At 52.1% G+C, this 22,059-nt stretch overlaps 1 protein-coding gene across 1 annotated transcript in view; it reads left to right on the forward strand.

Moving 5' to 3' along the window:
• The window catches only part of dnah1 (dynein, axonemal, heavy chain 1), a 60,273-nt gene that overhangs the window by 12,228 nt on the left and 25,986 nt on the right, over positions 1 to 22,059 (forward strand). Inside the window, exons 19-47 of the mRNA XM_088915541.1 lie at positions 1,441 to 1,694; positions 2,266 to 2,478; positions 2,780 to 2,944; positions 3,203 to 3,324; positions 3,946 to 4,051; positions 4,452 to 4,631; positions 5,038 to 5,178; positions 5,454 to 5,617; positions 6,142 to 6,255; positions 6,582 to 6,770; positions 7,407 to 7,512; positions 8,272 to 8,385; positions 8,617 to 8,766; positions 9,845 to 9,931; positions 10,406 to 10,592; positions 11,072 to 11,163; positions 11,561 to 11,715; positions 11,828 to 12,005; positions 12,646 to 12,840; positions 13,284 to 13,403; positions 13,958 to 14,116; positions 14,897 to 15,004; positions 15,771 to 15,911; positions 16,495 to 16,655; positions 17,709 to 17,866; positions 18,667 to 18,840; positions 19,626 to 19,655; positions 20,496 to 20,674; positions 21,537 to 21,767. Coding sequence (XP_088771667.1) covers positions 1,441 to 1,694; positions 2,266 to 2,478; positions 2,780 to 2,944; positions 3,203 to 3,324; positions 3,946 to 4,051; positions 4,452 to 4,631; positions 5,038 to 5,178; positions 5,454 to 5,617; positions 6,142 to 6,255; positions 6,582 to 6,770; positions 7,407 to 7,512; positions 8,272 to 8,385; positions 8,617 to 8,766; positions 9,845 to 9,931; positions 10,406 to 10,592; positions 11,072 to 11,163; positions 11,561 to 11,715; positions 11,828 to 12,005; positions 12,646 to 12,840; positions 13,284 to 13,403; positions 13,958 to 14,116; positions 14,897 to 15,004; positions 15,771 to 15,911; positions 16,495 to 16,655; positions 17,709 to 17,866; positions 18,667 to 18,840; positions 19,626 to 19,655; positions 20,496 to 20,674; positions 21,537 to 21,767 — 4,373 coding nt within the window. The remainder of the gene's footprint in view (positions 1 to 1,440; positions 1,695 to 2,265; positions 2,479 to 2,779; positions 2,945 to 3,202; positions 3,325 to 3,945; positions 4,052 to 4,451; positions 4,632 to 5,037; positions 5,179 to 5,453; positions 5,618 to 6,141; positions 6,256 to 6,581; positions 6,771 to 7,406; positions 7,513 to 8,271; positions 8,386 to 8,616; positions 8,767 to 9,844; positions 9,932 to 10,405; positions 10,593 to 11,071; positions 11,164 to 11,560; positions 11,716 to 11,827; positions 12,006 to 12,645; positions 12,841 to 13,283; positions 13,404 to 13,957; positions 14,117 to 14,896; positions 15,005 to 15,770; positions 15,912 to 16,494; positions 16,656 to 17,708; positions 17,867 to 18,666; positions 18,841 to 19,625; positions 19,656 to 20,495; positions 20,675 to 21,536; positions 21,768 to 22,059) is intronic.

Raw genomic sequence — 22,059 nt, forward strand, 5'->3', positions numbered from 1 at the left:
CTTTCTCCACAGCTCCCCACAGCTCCCACAGACTGCAGTCTTTCTCCACAGCTCCCCACAGCTCCCAGAGACTGCTGCCTTTCTCCACAGCTCCCCACATCTCCCACGGACTGCTGCCTTTCTCCACAGCTCCCCGCAGCTCCCACAGACTGCAGTCTTTCTCCACAGCTCCCCACAGCTCCCACAGACTGCTGCCTTTCTCCACAGCTCCCCACATCTCCCACAGACTGCTGTCTTTCTCCACAGCTCCCCACAGCTCCCACAGACTGCAGTCTTTCTCCACAGCTCCCCACAGCTCCCACAGACTGCTGCCTTTCTCCACAGCTCCCCACAGCTCCCACAGACTGCTGCCTTTCTCCACAGCTCCCCACAGCTCCCACAGACTGCAGTCTTTCTCCACAGCTCCCCGCAGCTCCCACAGACTGCTGCCTTTCTCCACAGCTCCCCACAACTCCCACAGACTGCAGTCTTTCTCCACAGCTCCCCACAGCTCCCACAGACTGCTGCCTTTCTCCACAGCTCCCCACATCTCCCACAGACTGCTGCCTTTCTCCACAGCTCCCCACAGCTCCCACAGACTGCAGTCTTTCTCCACAGCTCCCCACAGCTCCCACAGACTGCTGCCTTTCTCCACAGCTCCCCACATCTCCCACGGACTGCAGTCTTTCTCCACAGCTCCCCACAGCTCCCACAGACTGCAGTCTTTCTCCACAGCTCCCCACAGCTCCCACAGACTGCAGTCTTTCTCCACAGCTCCCCACATCTCCCACAGACTGCTGCCTTTCTCCACAGCTCCCCACATCTCCCACAGACTGCTGCCTTTCTCCACAGCTCCCCACAGCTCCCACAGACTGCTGCCTTTCTCCACAGCTCCCCACAGCTCCCACAGACTGCAGTCTTTCTCCACAGCTCCCCACAGCTCCCACAGACTGCTGCCTTTCTCCACAGCTCCCCACATCTCCCACAGACTGCAGCCTTTCTCCACAGCTCCCCACAGCTCCCACAGACTGCTGCCTTTCTCCACAGCTCCCCACAGCTCCCACAGACTGCTGCCTTTCTCCACAGCTCCCCACAGCTCCCACAGACTGCTGCCTTTCTCCACAGCTCCCCACATCTCCCACAGACTGCTGCCTTTCTCCACAGCTCCCCACATCTCCCACAGACTGCTGTCTTTCTCCACAGCTCCCCACAGCTCCCAGAGACTGCAGTCTTTCTCCACAGCTCCCCACATCTCCCACAGACTGCTGCCTTTCTCCACAGCTCCCCACATCTCCCACGGACTGCAGTCTTTCTCCACAGCTCCCCACAGCTCCCACAGACTGCTGTCTTTCTCCACAGCTCCCCACAGCTCCCAGAGACTGCAGTCTTTCTCCACAGCTCCCTATTCTTGTACTCATAGGTGCTTAACGCAGTACCCTCTCTCTCACTGTCTGTGTGCAGGCTGCCTGGACATTGCATTGGTGGTGCGTGGGAAGATCGAGGAATTCAAGCCATGCATCCCTCTGATCCAGGGACTGCGAAACCCAGGGATGCGGAACCGGCACTGGGAGCTGCTCTCCGAGCGGATCCAGATGAACGTGAAGCCCAAGGCCAACCTGACATTTGCCCGCTGCTTGGAGCTGCGGCTACAGGACCACATCGACGAGATTGCCAAGGTCGCAGAGGTCGCGGGGAAGGAGTTCGCCATCGAGCAGGTGAGAGCAGGTTGTTACAGAGAGAGAAGAGAAGGGGGAGAGGGGTGTGGAGAGCAGGGGAGGTAGGGAGGGATAGAGAGGAATGGAAACTGTGAGAGAGGGAGAGAGGATGGGGAGAGGTAGAGGGTGGAGGAGATGGAGAAAGGGATAGAGCGAAGGAGAGGAACAGACGGAAAGAGAGTGGAAGAGAGGGACAGAAAGGGAGAGAGGAAGGAACAGATAGAGGAGAATGGAGACTGTGAGAAAGAAAGAGGGATAGGGAAGGATAGACAGTCAAACAGAGGGACAAGAGACAGGGAGAAAAGTAAAAGCAGAGGAATACAGGGAAGTGGAGGAGGATGAACAGGGGTAGAAATTGGATAGTACTGAGTATTGCCCTTCATATTAACAGAGTGGGTTCATAAGATATTACTCCATTCGTAGCTTTCTTTCTCATTTTCTAAAATGAATTGAATTTAAAGTTGCCTTGTGAGAGTCCAGTCCACTTTTTTATAGCCTTGGATTGTCAGATCCTTTCAGAAAATATTAATACCGACGTTCGAATGCTCCTCCCTCTGTCTGCCTCTCCCAGGCCCTGGACAAGATGGAGCGAGAGTGGTCCACCGTGGCCTTTGAGGTCCTGCCCTACAAGGAGACGGGAACGTTCATCCTGAAGAGCCCGGACGAGGCGTCCCAGCTCCTGGACGACCACATCGTGATGACCCAGAGCATGTCCTTCTCGCCCTTCAAGAAGCCCTTCGAGGAGCGCATCAGCACCTGGGAAAGCAAGTTGCGCATGACGCAGGTACAGCAAAGTGAATCTGCAGCTCGTCCAAGCACAGGTGGCCATGTCAGCCATTTCAGTGTGCTTCAAATGCACGTGCCAGAAGACATACACCTGGCCTTTGAAATACAGCAAATATGTCTGAATACCTTTCCGACACTGAGCCTTCGTGTATCGTCACCGTGCACGGCCTGTTGTAGAATGCTGTTCTCTGAGGGCGCAGGTGGTATTCCAGTGCTCTTAATGCACCTGGGCTTGCCATGGCGTAGCTGTGTCCCGAATCGGACCCAACCCGACCCGACCCGTCTCTCTCCCTGCCCAGGACGTGCTGGAGGAGTGGCTGACCTGCCAGCGCTCCTGGCTCTACCTGGAGCCCATCTTCAGCTCCGACGACATCAACCGGCAGCTCCCCGTGGAGGGCAAGCGCTACCAGACCATGGAGAGGACCTGGCGCAAGGTCATGAAGAGCGCCCACGACAACACGCAGGTGGGGTCCCGGGCGGTTGCACACAGCGGGGCCGCTGGACTAACCACAGGTCTGCTTCCTGAATGACAGGCTGTGTTTGATTGAGTGTTTAATCAGTATCAACGCCACTCTCCCTTCACTTGTGCAGTACTGTATACTCAGCTCCACTCAGATGATGAGAACAAGGCCTTGTTTATCTGTTTGGGCTGCATTCTGTGACCTGTTTGTGGAGCGAGACTCATCCCTGTCCCCTGTCTTCCCTGCCCCCCTGTTCCCCAGGTGATCGACCTGTGTCCTGACCCTCGCCTGCTGGAGAGCCTGAGGGAGTGTAACAAGCTGCTGGAGCTGGTGCAGAAGGGCCTGAGCGACTACCTGGAGACCAAGAGAGGGGGTTTCCCCAGGTGCGCCCCTCACTGGACACCCCCACACCCACACCCACACCCTGCAGCTGATCCACTCCACACCCTGCAGCTGACCCACACCCACACCCACACCCTGCAGCTGATCCACTCCACACCCTGCAGCTGACCCACACCCACACCCACACCCTGCAGCTGATCCACTCCACACCCTGCAGCTGACCCACACCCACACCCACACCCTGCAGCTGACCCACACCCACACCCACACCCTGCAGCTGATCCACTCCACACCCTGCAGCTGATCCACTCCACACCCTGCAGCTGACCCACACCCACACCCACACCCTGCAGCTGACCCACTCCACACCCTGCAGCTGACCCACACCCACACCCACACCCTGCAGCTGATCCACACCCACACCCACACCCTGCAGCTGATCCACTCCACACCCTGCAGCTGACCCACACCCACACCCACACCCTGCAGCTGACCCACACCCACACCCACACCCTGCAGCTGATCCACTCCCACACACCATGTCCATTTAGGATGTAATGAAATTGAAATTGAAACTGAAATCTGGCGTAATTTCCAGTCCTGGAAGGAAGCTCAGTGAACGAGCGACAGACGAGAGTGCCTCTTCTTGTATTTTCACGCAGATTCTACTTCCTGTCCGACGACGAGCTGCTGGAGATCCTGTCCCAGACGAAGGACCCCACGGCCGTGCAGCCCCATCTCCGAAAGTGCTTCGAGAACATTGCACGGGTACCAGCTCCCCGCCTTCCTCCCTGCCCTGTCCCTCCTCTCCCTCGCACAGCCTCGTCTCCCTTCACAGCCCTGACCCCCCTGCCTGGGCCGAGAGGGGCGCAGGCCTGCAGGCGTGATGGGGAGCCCCGCTCCTCCGTGAAGATCCATTTCAGTCAATAATTCATTCAATTAAATCGTTAGGAGCTGAGACAGAAGAAAAACCCACAAGACCCTGCCTTAATTCAGGACCAGGAATGAGAGAATGAGGGTTATTGATTTAGATTATCCTCTCCACCTGCTGTAGTTTATACCCTCATCTTCGTCTTCTGTCCCTGCAGCAGCACACGAACTCAGGGCTGCACCCCAGGCACCCCGCTTTCTGCCCCCCATCTCTCACTGCTGCTCTGTCGTCCCGCAGCTGCAGTTCCAGCCCGACCTGCAGATCACCCACATGTACTCCGGCGAGGGCGAGGAGGTGCGGCTGTGCACGCCGGTCTGCCCCTCGGGGAACGTGGAGGACTGGCTGCTGGAGGTGGAGAGGTCCATGAGGGCCAGCCTGCGGGACCACATCGACAGAGCCCTGCGCGAGTACCCCCAGGTCTGGCCCCACTGCCGGAGAACCCCCACAGAAACCACAGCCGCCCGAGACACATCTTGGTCATCGCCACAGCCTGTCTTGGCTATTCCAGTAGAACTGTAATATTGCAGGACAGACAGCCAGATCACAAGTGAGAGAAGGTCAGCTTTCGTGTCTAGTTCATTTATTTTCAGGGAGCTAAGGTGCCTCTGAATTTCTTAGCTTTGATGCGGCTTAGTAGTCATTCCACTGACACAGCAGCATCTACCTTGTTCTACCTTGTTCAGTGCGTGAATTAGCTGCTGAAATTATGTGTAATTAGAACGGCTTTCTAGCCACACGGGAGGCAAAACCAGGGACCAGGACGGTCCATCACTTGAAAGTCCTTGTGTTATGTCTCGTGTCTGTCTGGCCTGGTTCCCCCTAGAAAGCGCGCACAGAGTGGGTGCTGAGCTGGCCGGGACAGGTGGTCATCGCTGGCTGCCAGACCTTCTGGACGACCGAGGTGTCAGAGTCTCTAGAAAAGGGAGACCTGGCCGAGAGGCTGTACCCTCAGCTGCAGGCCCAGGTAAGCCTGCCGGCTCTCTGTGCACATCTGTCTGTCTTCGAAGTCTTCCGTCCCGGCGCCTGTGAGTGTGCAGGGCTGCCAGCGAGAGCTGCATCGCTCCTCCGGCCAGCTGCCCAGCACAGTGGCTGGCTCCACAAGAGCATGGCCTCATTCCCCCCGCTGTTTCTAGGGGCATAGCGGTCAGCGCTTAGCTCTTATTGGGGACATAAAGACGTGTGTCGCGTGTCCACGGATGATGGCCGCAGTGCGTCTGGGCGCGTTTGTTTGTCGCGCAGCTCGGCGACCTGGTGGCCCTGGTGCGGGGCCGGCTGTCCCGGATGCAGCGCGCCGTGCTCTCGGCGCTCATCGTCATCGAGGTCCACGCCAAGGACGTGGCGGCCCGGCTGGTGGAGGAGGGTGTGAAGAGCGTCAGCGACTTCGAGTGGATCAGCCAGCTCAGGTCAGAGGTCACCCACCCCCCAGCCCCTCGCACAGGCCTCACGCTTCCTTACTTAGCTGCTTGTCACCCTTGCCTCCGGCTTTCAATTGCAAACTGGGTTTTCAGATTACTCTTCTCTTCGTACTTCGCCTTGCCTTTAACCTCCTGAGCAAGCAGCCTTTACTGGAACACTCCTAACGAGCGGCGCTGGCTTCTCTGTCGTGTAAAAATGTCTTCATGTGATTTTGAAACATGGATCTTCTCATCACAGGATAACAAGCCGTGTGTTTACGAATCAACGACCATAAAGGGATTCCCCCACATGGCCATGCTATTATTACAAGCTCTGTAGCGATGACAGGGGCTCCAGAGCTCCAGTGTTGTTGGCTGAGCCCCTGTCATGTGGACGCGACCCCTGGAAGATATCCTGTCACTGACAGATTGGAAGGTCGATGGAAATCTGTCGCTCAGCACAGGCAAAAGACTGCAGGCAGTTTGCGCCCAGCAGCAGTCAGGGCTGGTAAGAGAGTGATCTGTGTTTTCAGGTACTACTGGGCCAGGGATGACCTGTACATCCGCGCGGTGAACGCCGAGTTCCTGTACGGGTACGAGTACCTGGGCAACACCGGCCGGCTGGTCATCACTCCGCTGACCGACAGGTATGGCTCGCGGACCCTGGGAGAGGTGCGAGGGGCCGGTCACCTGACCCCCGCTGTGAGATGGGCGGCCTGCTAGCGTGGCGACCATGGCTGTTGACTTGTCCCCTGTCGTGGCGTCTCAGTCCGTGACACGAACACACGCTCTGTTCGGACGTACCTGTCCGCCTCACGCGGGGCTGGAGGCAGGGAGACAAGCAGGGGGGAGACGGGGCAGAGGGTTCAAATGAACGTGCGGGTACAGACAGAGATGAAGGGAGGGGAGGAGGGAGGGGGGGAATAGAGACGTTGGATGGGAGACATGTCTTGACTGCCCCCTCTCCTGTCAGATGCTACCTGACGCTAACGGGAGCCCTGCACCTGAAGTTCGGGGGGGCTCCCGCTGGCCCTGCAGGGACAGGCAAGACCGAGACCACCAAGGACCTGGGCAAAGCACTGGCCATCCAGACCGTGGTCTTCAACTGCTCCGACCAGCTGGACTTCATGGCCATGGGCAAGTTCCTGAAGGGCCTGGCCAGGTGAGAGTGATGCAGCACAGGGTCACAGGGTCGCGGGGTCACAGGGTCACGGGGTCAAGCTGAAGTGGAGGTTTGGAGTGTCTCATAGGAGTTCCTTTACACACACTCACAATCACACACATACCTGCGCACATTCACTTTTTCACACGCACACACTCACAGTCACACACTCATACCACACTTACTTGCGTGATGAAACACACACATTTAAGAAAACAAGCACACTCCCCCAAGATATTTCTAGTACAAATGAGAAGCAGGTTGTTGTATATTTCATGAAAAGACAAAGTTATTGAACGGGTTTAGAAAGCGAGGGTGTGTGGTAGGTATGCGTGTCTTATGACTACTGAATTAAGAGTTTTTCATGTTCCCTTTGCTGAGTCAGTTTCTGTGAGGAGCCCAGGGAGTCCCACTGGGCTGAGTGGCCTGCTCTTGTCATTGCCCACAGGGTGATACAGCTCACCCTGGCACATCTTCAGTTTTCCCTGGGTTTAACCATCCTTTTGACTGTGCCAGCTTTTCCTGCTGTATGTGTCAGCCCTTACCTCGTTCTCCAGCGCTCCGGCCCCGGTGTTGCGGTTGTCACTGTGCGTTTGCCGCAGTTGACTGTAAGGGCGCCTTGTGCTGTTGTTCCAGCTCTGGGGCCTGGGCGTGTTTCGACGAGTTTAACCGCATCGACGTGGAGGTGCTGTCAGTGGTGGCTCAGCAGATCACCACCATTCAGAAAGCACAGCAACAGAGGGTGAGGTCACCGGCTCTGACCACTGCGCCCACTCCATGAGACCGGTCTGACCATAACTCCTGACCACCACGCCCACTCTTACACTCTTACTGTAACGCCTGAACACTTTGCCAGGTCCGTGAGACCAGCCTGACCATAACTCCCACTCTAACAGGGAGAGAATCCAGTCTGGCCATCACCCTTAAACTGACACTTTCAATGCCAGACCTCAGTAAGGAGTCAGTAATCTCCAGTCAAGCAGGCAACTGGGGAAACTGGGAGGCTGGAACCCAGGGGCACAGGAGCACAGGCATGTATCAGTGAGAACTAGAGAATGAGCAGACAGGACCCTGACTCACCAATGACAAAGAATGGCGGCCTTTTACTGTATGTAGAGATTTTATTAAATGTGCTGTATATCAGGATTCCTGGATGATCTTGAAATGTGCTACATTGTAAAGTGATGATTATGGGGCATATTTAGTATTCTGCTACAAGTAGGACACTGAAAATTGCTTAATTGACCAAATGACGTGCTAAATTATTAGTTGTCAGTTAGACCATAGGAAATTGGTAATTAAAAGCAACAGGAAAACTTGTTGGGCTGTGACTCTCCTACGTTTGAGGTGGGCGCTCATCATACAGAATGCACTAAAGCCACAGAGCCACACCATACAGGAACCTACACCAAGCCTAAAACACTGTCCAGAATGCAAGGTTTAGACTGAAAGTGCTGAGGTGATGCGGGGCCGTGTGTGTAAATCGTGTGTGTGCACGCAGGCCAGCAGGTTTGTGTTTGAAGGAGCGGAGATCCCTCTGGTGCCGTCCTGCGCTGTCTTCATCACCATGAACCCAGGCTACGCCGGCCGCACCGAGCTGCCTGACAACCTCAAGGTGACTCAATCACTACGTTAATTTTTATAATAATAACCGTTACCGTTTTCAGCTAATCCACCATTTGCCATAGTGCACCATATATGTTGCAAAATAAGATGCTTTATACGAGTGATTCTGAGTGATTTTTACAGAGTGGTGGACTAGAACCACCTGGGATATCTGTTTTCCGATTTGTTTGGGTGTGTCTGATCCCGTTATTCCCTGGATTTCTTCTCCCCTGTGGTCCAGGCCCTCTTCCGGCCGGTGGCCATGATGGTGCCGGACTACGCCATGATCGCGGAGATTTCCCTCTACTCCTTTGGCTTCAGTGACGCCAAGGTCCTGTCCAAGAAGATCACCACCACCTTCAAACTGTCCTCCGAGCAGCTCAGCTCCCAGGTCTGTGCTATATAGGTCGATGGTCATCATCACTCAGTTCATTCTCTCTGTAACATGTCAGTCAGATCATTATCACTGTAACATGTCAGTCAGTTTGTTATCCTCGTAAAGTTCATTATCAGTCAGTTCATTATCACTGTAATGAGTGAAATCAGGCTTTGTAGTTGCAACAGATCCTAGCATGCAAAAATTCCCAGGTTGGCTTTTGGCTTTAACTTTTTTCGGAAAAAAAAAAGCTCAGTGAAAGGCTTCAGTTTTTAATGTAAATGAAATGGGCGAAGACGTTCTGACCATCTACAAGATTTTCCCTGCTGCAGTCCGTTCCCCCGCCACCGCTCAGCCTCTGTCTGTGCTGTGTGACGGCACTGACGCGCCTGTGGTCCAGTCACGTCATCAGCTGTGCTGTAGCAGCTCTGAGCCCCACCCTGAGGATCTGTTCCAAGTCATTGGTGTGTCTCCCAAACACAACAAAATAGGATCCGCGCAGCCACAGAGCGTACAGACATTTTCCTGCACGCTGGAAAAGCTACTGCCCCAGGGGAATCTCCCACAATTCCGCTTGTGCTGCAAATCCCCACACAAACTCGCAAAGCGTTTCTCGCCTTAAATGCACAGGAGTTACTGCTGCCGCGTGTCACTCCAGCACAAATCAGCCAGACTGCACCATCTTGCTCTGCTGGGGCCCCTCAGGCTCCTCTTGGCATCGTCCGCACAGCCTTGTGCTCCAGGGCTGCCTTGCAGAGCCTGCAGAAGCGTGACAGCGCCCTCCGGTGTGTGTCCGTCTGTGACTGCCTGCCCGCACCCTGGTAGGGGTGACACACCACATCCTGTACAGGACTGGTCATGCCACAGGGCTGCAAAGAGATTCAATCTCACGGCTGGCATTACAGTATTCCTGCAGTCTTTCAGTTTAAATTTACGCACCAATGGTAAAAATAATTCCATATGAAGTAGATACCCGCACTGTGCACAAACACTCTTAGCAGTAAATACTGTATGTATTTTCCCAGTTTTACCCATGTAAAATCAAGAGCCACAGGCTCAGGTGAACGCACTGGGGATGTCTGTGTGCACACAGGATCACTACGACTTCGGGATGAGAGCGGTGAAGACGGTCATCTCTGCGGCTGGAAACCTCAAGAGAGAGAATCCCACCATGAACGAGGTGAGCTGCTCAGAGCGAAACAGGTATTGCTTCCCCACCTGTCCCCCAGCCCAGCGTGCTGTCTCAGGTTTCTCTGTGCAAGTATTCAGACTCGATTTCCTGAAACCCTTGAAACCCTGGGCTTGGACACACCTGCCTTGTTCAACACCTTCCCCTGCAGGACTTTAACCATGTGACAGATCAATGCAGGGTTTTAAGGTTGCAGATTTGCTGTACGTACTAGAACCCTGCATCATTAATTAGTTAAATCACTAGAACATCTGCCTGGTAATGTTCATGTAGAATTAGTATCGAAAACGTACAGTCTGATACAGAACAGCTGTCACACTTAATAGATTGTTCAGATGGCATTGTTTCAGCTACAGGTGCCACCTTGATGCTACTGTATGACTGTAATTAAATAGCTGAGGCCTGCGCAGAAGTGAAATTGAAGGGGATCAGTGTTTGACGGTAGACTGTGCCACATCCCTGCAGGAGCTGATCTGTCTCCGCGCGATCCGCGACGTCAACGTGCCGAAGTTCCTCCAGGACGACCTCAAGCTCTTCAACGGCATCGTGTCCGACCTCTTCCCCAAGATCAAGGAGGAGCCCATCGACTACGGCATCCTGGAGGAGTCGATCCGCAACGTCTGCTTCAAGAGCTGCCTCAAGGATGTGGATGGTGAGCCGGAGTGCTGCGCCAGGTTGGGGAGGCGAGTCGCTGAACTCAGAGGGGGTGCCCAGGTTGTCCCAGGAGTCACAGGAGCCAGGGAGGCCATAGCTACCTAAAGCCTACCCAGCATTGGGGCACATTCCCCGATTCGGAACGGCTCAGGGTTGTGTGGATTGCACATGGACCTCAGCTATGGTCATTTATGAGGGGGCGTCCAGGGGTGTCAAAAGTAAGCCAATCAAGGTCTAGAAGGTGGTAGCCTGCATGGTTTACTGCATGAATAAAGAACAAGATCATCTTAGAAAGCAGTGACTAAGACTGTAGAAACTAACGCTTTTCCCAGTGTGTCCTGAGGAAGCTTTGCATGGATGTGCGATCTCTTCCAAATGAGGGCCTGTTGAGAACCAGTCTCTGCCTTGCTGACTTGAATGTGAGGGAGACGAGCTGTGAGTTCGTTTGCTCATGTCTGCGCTGTTCTCACCCTGCAGGCTACATAATGAAGTGCATTCAGCTCTACGAGACCACTGTGGTGCGCCACGGGCTGATGCTGGTGGGGCCCTCGGGGTCTGGAAAAACCAAGGTATTGTAATTAAGGCTGTAAAAACAGCGGTCAGTTGGTCTAGCAATCCTGCTCTTCTGCTTTCTACTCTTGTTGGCAACAGCAGCACCCACAGGGAGCGTCCTTCCAGCCTCAATGAACAAAGATTAATTAAGTGATCGGAGGTCTTATTTGAAAAATCTGATATTTCACAGGTGAGACAAGGCTCTGCACTGATCTCTGTTGTTTTGCAAACTCAGTCCTGCATTCAAAAGTCTGGGGGTTTAGTTTAAACCCTCAGAGGTGATCTCTTTGGATACTTGAGTGCTACTGTATGTGCAGTGTGTCCCGTTGGTGCGTGGCTGTGGGTATGCTGTGGGTATGCAAGCCCATGTGTCACCAGGGCGCCCAGCTGACACCGTGCCTCCCCGCCTCGCAGTGCTACGAGATCCTGGGGGCAGCGATGACGGCGCTGAAGGGGCAGCCCTCCGTCAGTGGGGGGACATACGAGGCTGTGCAGACCTACGTCCTGAACCCCAAATCCATCACCATGGGGCAGCTGTACGGAGAGTTCGACCTGCTGACCCACGAGTGGTGAGAGGCCGCACCACATTGTGAATAGATGAACTGTTCAAGATGCGCTGCAGGGGTCACGGCCTGCCCGTGTGTCGCTGCCCACACATCCTGCTCTCCCGCCAACCCCCAGGACGGACGGGATCCTGTCGTCTCTGATCCGGGTGGGAGCCGTGGCGACGGACCAGGAGAAGAAGTGGTACATGTTTGACGGGCCGGTGGATGCCGTGTGGATCGAGAACATGAACACAGTGCTGGACGACAACAAGAAGCTGTGCCTGAGCTCGGGGGAGATCATCAAGCTGGCGGACGTGAGTGGGGTTCCCCGGGGCTCCCCGTTCTGCTGGGGCTCCCAGTCATGTGTCACAATGACAAAGAGTAAACCTGAGGAAGTTGAAATGAACAGATTCATGCTGTACTGTAGTAGTGGTGTGTTTATGATTCTGTTAGGTGGCATAGCATTTCAGACTGGATTTATCTATGTGTGTGTTGGACTTATCCAAGTCTGTGTATATGGGTGTGTGTGTCCTGCAAATCTATCCATGCCTGTATCTGTCCTGAGTATATTTATCTATCTGTGTGTGTTCTGGATCTACAGCTTGCATGTGTCTGTGTGTTCCCTGGGCTTATGTGTGTGTTTTTGTTTATCCTGGATTGGCATGTGTGTCTTGGATCTTTCTGTGTTTGTGTCCTGGGTCTTGTGTCTGTCTCTGTGTGTGTGTATGTTCTGGTCACTCTGTGTGTGTGCATGTGATCATGTACTGTATGTGTCCAGGTGATGACCATGGTGTCCGGTGTGTGTGTGTGTGTCCAGTTGATGGTCATGATGTCCAAGTGTGTCCTGTGTGTGTGTGTCCAGGTGATGACCATGATGCTCGAGTGTGTCCTGCGTGTATGTGTCCAGGTGATGACCATGAAGTCCACGTGTGTCCTGTGTATGTGTGTGTCCAGGTGATGACCATGATGTTCGAGGTGCAGGACCTGGCTGTAGCGTCTCCAGCCACAGTGTCGCGCTGCGGGATGGTGTATCTGGAGCCCAGCATCCTGGGCCTGACCCCCTTCACCGAGTGCTGGCTGCGCACCCTGCCCCTGCCCGTTCAGCCCTTCAGCCAGCAGTTGGCCTCTCTCTTCGACAGGTTCCTCCAGGTACCAACTCCTCACCCCGTCAGTCTCTCCAGGACAGGACAGGATTACAGGGCTGCCCTGGAAGTGGAGGAATTGAACTCATTAAGGAGCCTCAGCTTCTCTTAAAGAGCTGCACATTCTCTATGGTGGATGATATTGTATTATTACTGTGCCCAACTTGACATTAACTGTATATCAGTTATGCAGTCCGAGAAGATTATGACTGAAATAATGTGCTTAGATTTTTATTAATTTAATAATCCAAGATTGGGGATAATTATGGACCGATAGACCTTTTGGTTAAGAACTCTTACAGGTCATTTATAGGTATCAGTTTTCTCAAGCTGGCTGGTGTCCGGGTCCCGTCTTGTTGAACTGTCCCAGAAATGCAGTGGTGGGTGCTGTCGGCACGCAGGGGCCGCTGTCAGACAGGGGGCTAGGGACTAACTCTGCCCCGTCCGCAGGACTCGATCGCCTTCGTGCGCCAGTCCGTGACCGAGGTCATCGCGTCTATGGACAGCAACCTGGCCTGCAGCCTGCTCAAGCTGCTGGACTGCTTCTTCCAGCCCTTCATTCAGAAGGAGGTAAAGACCCGGGTCAGAAGAGCTTCTGCTGAGCGCGTGTGTATGCTTACCATGTTAACCCACATCCTGCACAGCAGTTTGGATGGTCCAGGCTTCTTGTAGCTATAAATGCACCACTTGAGCAAGAGCTTAACTCCATGTAGGCAGTTCCTCCCAGAATCGATGTCTCTGTGCCGTTCTCGTTGCTGGGATTGTATCGCATCTTTTTTTCGAAGCTGGAGCTTCTGCCGAGTGCCTCCCCAGTCTGGAAACGCAGAGCTGATTAGCCTCCACCAGTGGGAAATGACAAGTTCCTGCCAGCAGCGCCTTGACAGTGGGCAGCGAGTCACATCTTTCAATTTGTGAATAACACGATGAAGTGGCCCAAGTGTCCTTCTGATTTCAGTTACAGAAAGCTCACCGCAACCATCTAGGCGTCAGAGAACTGATCTCATCAGCCTTGACAGAGTCTGCGGTGTCACAATGGGTTTGTTGCTGTTGTCAGACAGGCAACACAAGCCACAGCTACGCCCTCCCGCCTCCAGTATCATGCCTGTGGGTTGTCTGTCCCACAGGGGGAGAGGCTGCCCTCCCAGGAGAAGTTGTCCCGCCTGGGGGAGCTGATCGAACCCTGGTTCATCTTCTCCCTGGTGTGGAGCGTGGGGGCCACCGGGGATGCGCAGAGCTGCCAGCGTTTCAGCTCCTGGCTCAGGGACAAGATGAGAGTGGAGAAGGTGAGAGTGAGCCCAGAGCTCTTTCCGCCAGCCCGTCCATCAGCCAGAGGGCTTGAGGCTGTACAGCGCCCGATATGCAGGAAACAGTTCCCAGACTGTCTGCCCCTGCCTATTCAGATCTTCCTCACCCTGATCTGTGGGACTGGACTGAGTTCATTTTATGTTTGATCTCGGCTCAGGTCTTAGTCACCAGTTCACAAGCTGCATTTACTGACATACAGCATAACTGAATTTGCCTACTGAGCCTTTAGAGATTGTTTTCTTGCTTAAAACATAAGTGACATGAAGTATGAAACACCGTATGAGCTGAATCCCTTTCTGAGAAGACCTATTTTGTGATTCACCTGGTTATTGATTCATCTGAGAGAACAGAAGGAGGGAAAAACAGCAGACACTGAGGTCAGTACGCCCTAGATGTACTTTCACAAGAGAGCTCACACCCTTCCTTCCAAACCAAGGTACTCTCCTCATTCATTCATTTAGATTTACTAAGTACTGCTCCTGAGCCTGTGAACATATACCGGTGATATTCTGAGCTGGAAGAAGAACTTTTCTTTTAGTAGTTTTACTGTAGATTGAATGAATTTGGTATAAAGGGGCTTCACATGGTTTTATCTTAACGCAGGGTAATTTAACAAAGTGAAAGCACACTTAGGCTAATTCTGGTTGGAAATCAGGTTGAACATAGGAAAGCATTTGAAAAGTAAAGTTCATGTACTGTACAATTAAAGTTTGGGGGGAAATATCATTTTACAAGGGTGTTTGGTTTTTCCCCTATAGGTCCAGCTGTGCTTCCCTGAGGAGGGCCTGGTCTATGACTACCGGCTGGATGACGCTGGGATCAGTAACGTGGCTGAGGAGGAGGAGGAGGAGAAGTCAGGGAGGAAAGTGAGTCTTCCTCAGCAAAGACACTCAGCTCCCGCTTATCCTGAGTGTGCCTCAGCTCATCTGAAATCAAAAAACATTAAATCAGACTTTATTTTACCTTTATTTACACATTGTAACACACCAGCCGGCAAATGAAAAACAGGAGCCCCAACATTGCGAAAAGTAATTACAAATGAAAACATTTTTTTGCTTTAAAACACCCAACAGTAACCAGGAATTTTTCATGTGGTCCACTTTCACTTAGTTTTTTAATCCTAACAGAAGCAGATCTTCACAGCCAATAATGAGAATTTGTGGGACTCTAATTTACTAATTCATTTAATTTACTAATTAAACAACTGTGTGGTATCAGTGATAGAACAGATCAGTATTCAGTTCTGAATGTTTGATGCCTAGAATTAAATATATGTGATTTTCTGCTTGTTTTGTACAAGAACCTCTTGGTAATGAAATCCGAAAATGGGTCAAGCTGGTCCTGGGATATAGAGACAGACGTGGCCCGGTGCTGTATTTTCGGATCTCTCTTGGCAGGGGGATTCTTGCACCCAGTTCTGTTAAACAAATCAGTAGACATTGAACTATCAAAGTCAGATCATAAAACCCACCTTTGCAAGGTGACCTTTTGCAAGAATTAAAAGGTTTGATCTGAACAACCAGTGAAACTGCACAACAGCCACTATAAGAAAAGCAGATTCTCTTGTGGCTCAGTTTCAGGTGACTAAACCAACTGAGGCAGTCCATCGTGTGTGTCTGTCCTTGTGTCCAGGTGTGCTGGGTCAGCTGGATGGAGTCCTCCCCGAACGTGGTCATCACCCCGGAGACGAGCTACTCTGACATCATCGTCCCCACGCCGGACACCGTGCGCATGTCCTTCCTGATGGACATGCTGCTCTCCAATAATAAACCCGTACGACCCGTCGACCTGTCCGTTCGCAAACACGAGCGACGGGCGATTATCCCCTCCTTCCACTCCAGCCTGGCGTTCGTTACACCACAATTACACCAGGGGGATGGACACCGGCCACAGACTGCCAGTGTCTCTCTGGGCCTGCAGACCATTGCATAGCATGACGCCCTGCGGTGGACTGTCAGTCCCAGCGCTCGTCTTCTTCTTGCTCCTGCACTGATGTGGCTTTTTGATTCATTCTGATTTCCATGAGTTTTATTTTAGAGTTTAGACAGCACTGAGAACAACAAAAAAATACACCAATGTATTATCCAAGCAGGAGCAAATACAAAGTTCTTTTTTAGACCATCCATAGTGAGCATCCTAGGCAACAACACCGGGAATATAAAAACCTTAATTATTCGTCCTTCTGTAGTCAGAAAGCTGCTTACTCCTGGGAAGGGCCTGGTCCAGAGGCATGGGGTACAAGTCAGGTCTGCCTCGGATGCGATGCCAGTGCATTTCAAAGAATACGCACACAAGCACACAGGGACAGTTCAGAAATGAGGATATCTGTGTACTCTGTGGTTGTGTCGGCCTGCAGGTGCTGTGTGTGGGGCCCACGGGCACAGGCAAGACCCTCACCATGTCCAACAAGCTCCTGAGGGGCATGCCTGCCACGTACATCACTCACTTCCTCATGTTCTCCGCCCGCACCTCCGCCAACCAGACCCAGGACTACATCGACAGCAAACTGGACAAGAGGCAAGGCCCCGGGGCCTCGAGTGCTTGCATGGTGGCTAAAGAGACAGCTGCCTGGTCAGCTGTCCGTGAGTGACAAGCCAGGAGTCAGCAGGAGTAGCGCTCATTGTTTGTTTCACTGGAGATATACCACAGTTCCACCCAAGATTTAAAAAAACATCGAATGTGGCACCCATTTTTCCCTTACTCATGTAAGAGTATCATTTTCTTATTTGTAATTAACTGTTGCCTTGGGGTCTACAGAAAATCCTCTCCTTCCCTTGAAGATTCCATTGTGTCTTGAGTGGCACTGAGAGGGAACTCCTGTTGCTTTTTGAGAGAGCTCCTGTTGTGTTTTATTTGATTTCTGTGTAGCTGTGGGTAAATAATTGTCCGCTGTATGTGACGTGAGCACTCCTGTTTGCTGTATCTGACGTGTGCGCACCTGTCTGTATCTGACGTGAGCGCACCTGTTTGCAGTATTTGACGTGAGCGCACCTGTCTGTATCTGACGTGAGCACTCCTGTCTGTATCTGACATGAGCGCACCTGTTTGCAGTATCTGACGTGAGCACTCCTGTCTGTATCTGACATGAGCGCACCTGTTTGCAGTATCTGACGTGAGCACTCCTGTCTGTATCTGATGTGAGCGCACCTGTCTGTATCTGATGTGAGCACTCCTGTTTGCTGTATCTGACGTGAGCACTCCTGTCTGTATCTGACGTGAGCACTCCTGTCTGTATCTGACGTGAGCGCACCTGTCTGTATCTGACGTGAGCACTCCTGTCTGTATCTGACGTGAGCGCACCTGTCTGTATCTGACGTGAGCACTCCTGTCTGTATCTGACGTGAGCGCACCTGTCTGTATCTGACGTGAGCACTCCTGTCTGTATCTGACGTGAGCACTCCTGTCTGTATCTGACGTGAGCGCACCTGTCTGTATCTGACGTGAGCGCACCTGTCTGTATCTGACGTGAGCACTCCTGTCTGTATCTGACGTGAGCACTCCTGTCTGTATCTGACGTGAGCGCACCTGTCTGTATCTGACGTGAGCGCACCTGTCTGCTGTGTCCCCCAGGCGAAAGGGAGTCTTCGGCCCCCCTCTGGGCAAATACTTCATTTTCTTCATCGATGACCTGAACATGCCTGCGCTGGAGACGTACGGAGCCCAGCCGCCCATCGAGCTGCTGCGCCAGTGGCTGGACCACAGCGGCTGGTATGACAGGAAGCAGATAGGTAGGGGCGCCTTGCTGGGTCTCTCAGAAAATCAAACCTCACTGGTCACTGAAGGTAGGAAGTGTGCAAATGAGATTCATTCTTGAGTTCATTAAAAAATCAAGAGCGAAAACTGTTCTTCCATAAAATTTTAGAATAAAAACAACTACCTGATAAAGCTTTTAAATGTAATAGTTCAAATATTTCTTATAATGCTCCCAATGAATAGTACAGGTATTAAGCAATAGCGATAGTCCAATTTCAAAGTTTACTTTTTTCATGCAGTTTTTTGTGGCGTAGATTTTTTAGAGGAGAGTATGGGTAATAATTAGGGATACAGTTATGCCGTAGCATGACTGTTGATATGGAAATCACACATCTGGGTATTTGCTGTGAAACCCAGATGTATGACTGTAAAAAGAGGAAATGCTGTGTTTTAATTACCAACAGCTGTAAAATATCAGGAGTAAAAAAGCAATGGACAGATCAGGGTCCCCTGCAGTCTGGTTCGTGACCCAGCCAAAGGGGTGCTGTTGCTGCAACACATTCATCTCTGCCGTCTGCTGAATAAATCTGTTCTTCCCACGTCTGCCAGTTTTGGTCTTTCTTTGCAGCACCGTGACTTTACCGGGAAATTTTCTATCATTAGCCACACATCCTTATGCTGGTGAAAATGGGAAACTGTTTTCTGTCCGAGCTCCCTGAGTGTCTCCCTGTTGTGCCGGTGACTCCTGGCCACAGGAGCTCCCCTGTGCTGGTTCAGAACAGCCGTCGTGCTCCTCCAGGGGGCCTAGTTTCACCAGGGCTCTCTCCCGCTACAGGCACGTTCCGGAGGCTGGTGGACATCAACTTTGCGTGTGCGATGGGCCCCCCAGGGGGCGGGAGGAACCCCATCACTCCCCGATTCACTCGGCACTTCAACTACCTCTCCTTCACGGAGATGGAGGACTCCAGCAAGAGCAAGATCTTCTCCACCATCCTGGGCAGCTGGATGGGTGAGAGCAAGGGGAGGAGCAGGGCAGGATTAGGGGTAGGCTGGGGATGAGGAGTGCAGGAATAGGGGTGGGCAGGGGGAGAAGGAGGGCAGCAATACGAGTGGACATGGAGGAGGAGGTGTGCAGGAATAGGGGTGGGCTGGATGGAGAGGAGGAGTGCAGGAATAAGGGTTGGCAGGGAAGGAGGAGTGCGTGAATAGGGGTGGGCAGGGAAGGAGGAGTGCGTGAATAGGGGTGGGTTGGATGCATGAAGGCAGGGAAGGAGACGATGAGACTTCACGCACAGAGACACAGAATGTGGATACATATACAGTTCAGGGCAGCAAGGTGGTGTGGCTGTTAGCAGTGCTGACTCAGAGCTCTTGGGTCCTGGGTTTGATTCTCAATGGGTCACACCTTCCGTAAGGAGTCTGCATGTTCATCCCACATCCACCTTTTTTCCAGCATCCCCCTACACCCACGTTCCACAGATGTGCCAGACAGCTTACTTGGTGTCGCGAAATTGTACCCATGTGTGCGATAGTTGTTTCTGTGTGTTTGTGTGCAAGCTCTGCAGTGTGTCCTGTGCAGGGTGTAGCCCCAGCCTGTGCCCTGTGCTGTGATTCGTCTCTGGAACAAGATGCTTTCTCATAACAGACGGATATATAGTCCAAGTAACCACACGTTATGGTGCTTCGTGTTCCTTAATCCTGTAGCCCTGCACTGATCGCTAGTGAGTGGGGTTATGTGACCTTGTTGAATTTTGCACCCAGGTTAATGGGATTTATATTCTTTTTCTTCCCCAGCTGGAAACATGAGTAAGAAGGATCCAGGCAGTAAGTCAGGACAGACAGACAGACAGACAGACAGGCTGAGAGCTGCAGTCCTGAAGGAGCCCTTTGGTGTAGATTAGGATCTGAATTATAAGGAGTGCTGCAGCTTGGAGCTCTCCCACTATTTTCACATTATTATTTTAATACCCAAAAAAGGCATTTGTACAAGCGCTGTAGGGCTTCCTTTTATGGCATTCTATTTGTTGTTGACTTTATGACTTTATGAAAGCAATAGTTTTATTATTATTACTTCTATTTTAATAATCACATGTCTAAGCACATTTTCATCTAAAAAATGAATGCAACAAGCCTGTTGCCAGTTAAATATATTTAGAAAATAAGACACACATTTTTATACTCCACTCCCTTAAGCACAGTACATCAAAATAGTTTGACTAAATAAAGAGAATTGAGGTAGTCTAGCATTAAAAGGTGCTTTATGAACACAATATATTATTTTTAGTCTTAATAGTAGTAGCAGTCACAGTAGTATTAAAGAAAACTTTATGAAGCAATTGATTAAAAGCTTTCACCACCATGAAAAAACAGGAACAAGTGAATGAACAATGAATCTTCGAAACAATTCACTTGAAAAGCCAGTGATTGCAGCACATTGGTATTTTTAGAAACTGTTTAAAACAAAATGCCTAAATGCACAGTGATATAAAATACTTTGTTCATGAACGGTAAAGCGCTGAGAATCATTATCATCCCTCCATGATGATTAGAGCATCATTGTGCAATACCCTGTCATGATTGGAGACTAATGTTCTCTCTGTGAAATGGGTTTCTCCCTCCTGAGGGACTCGCTGACAGTGACACCCCCCCTGTGCTCTTTTCCAGAGTCCGTGCCGGAGATCCAGCCTCTTAACAGGCCGCTGGTCGACGCCACCATCCGGGTCTATTCCACCATCACCTCCCAGCTGCTGCCCACGCCCGCCAAGTCCCACTACACCTTCAACCTGCGCGACCTCTCCAAGGTCTTCCAGGGCATCCTCATGGCAGAGGCCTCCAGCACCGGGGTACGGGGGGCAGGTGCTGGGGATCAGAGATTACAGGCTGGACTGGGCTGCATGCTGACCTCAGTAACACTTGAATGAGCTGCACGCTGACCTCAGTAACACTGGAATGAGCTGCACGCTGACCTCAGTAACACTGGAATGAGCTGTACACTGACCTCAGTAACACTGGACTGAGCTGTACGCTGACCTCAGTAATACTAGACTGAGCTGGTCACTGATCTCAGTAACACTGGACTGAGCTGTACACTTACCTCAGTAACACTGGACTGAGCTGTACACTGACCTCAGTAACACTGGACTGGGCTGCACGCTGACCTCAGTACCACTGGACTGAGCTGTACGCTGACCTCAGTAATACTGGAATGAGCTGCACGCTGACCTCAGTAACACTGGACTGAGCTGTACGCTGACCTCAGTAACACTGGAATGAGCTGCACGCTGACCTCAGTAACACTGGACTGAGCTGGTCACTGACCTCAGTAACACTGGAATGAGCTGCACGCTGACCTCAGTAACACTGGACTGGGCTGCACGCTGACCTCAGTAACACTGGACTGAGCTGTACGCTGACCTCAGTAACACTGGACTGAGCTGCACGCTGACCTCAGTAACACTGGACTGAGCTGTACGCTGACCTCAGTAATACTAGACTGAGCTGGTCACTGATCTCAGTAACACTGGACTGAGCTGTACACTTACCTCAGTAATACTGGACTGGGCTTGCATGCTGACTCAGTAACACTGGACTGAGCTGAACCTGCTAATGTAAATCACTAATGTTGAGTGATCATGGCATCGTGCAGTGGGTTTTGCTACAGAGCTCGCAGTCGGTGAGTCACTCTGGCTGGGGTTGTCGCTGCAGGAGAAGCTGCTGCTGCTGCGCCTCTGGTACCACGAGAGCTGCCGCGTGTTCCAGGACCGGCTCGTCAGCGCGGAGGACCGGCGCTGGTTCGACGAGCTGATGAAGGAGCGGATGGCAGAGTTTGGCACCACCTTCGAGGAGGTCATCCCCAGTCAGCCGGTGCTGTACGGAGATTTCATGGTGCCGGGGTCCGACAACAAGATTTACCAGTTCATCGAAGACAAAGACAAAGTGAGGCTCCAGTGCCACTATTAGTGGTGTAATATTGTGCTGCTTCTCGTATTTAAAGTTGGTTTCACGTTATAGTTTAAAACTATAACTGGTAGGTGAGAAACTGGCTGACCCATCAGGAGCCTGGAGAGGTTTTCCCAAATGAAGTGCTTTGCCAGGGAATGTTGTTGGAATCAACTCAGGAGAAGACAGGGATGCTCACTAGTCCACATTTTCCACCGGTAGCTCTCTCTTTAGGGTGCGTGGCTCATGATTTTCTTGGTTGCAAAGTTTTTTTGACCCTCTTCTTACA

The sequence above is a fragment of the Atractosteus spatula genome, chromosome 5 (genome assembly GCF_055471065.1).
Source record: "Atractosteus spatula isolate fAtrSpa1 chromosome 5, fAtrSpa1.hap1, whole genome shotgun sequence".
Taxonomy (NCBI): Eukaryota; Metazoa; Chordata; class Actinopteri; order Semionotiformes; family Lepisosteidae; genus Atractosteus; species Atractosteus spatula.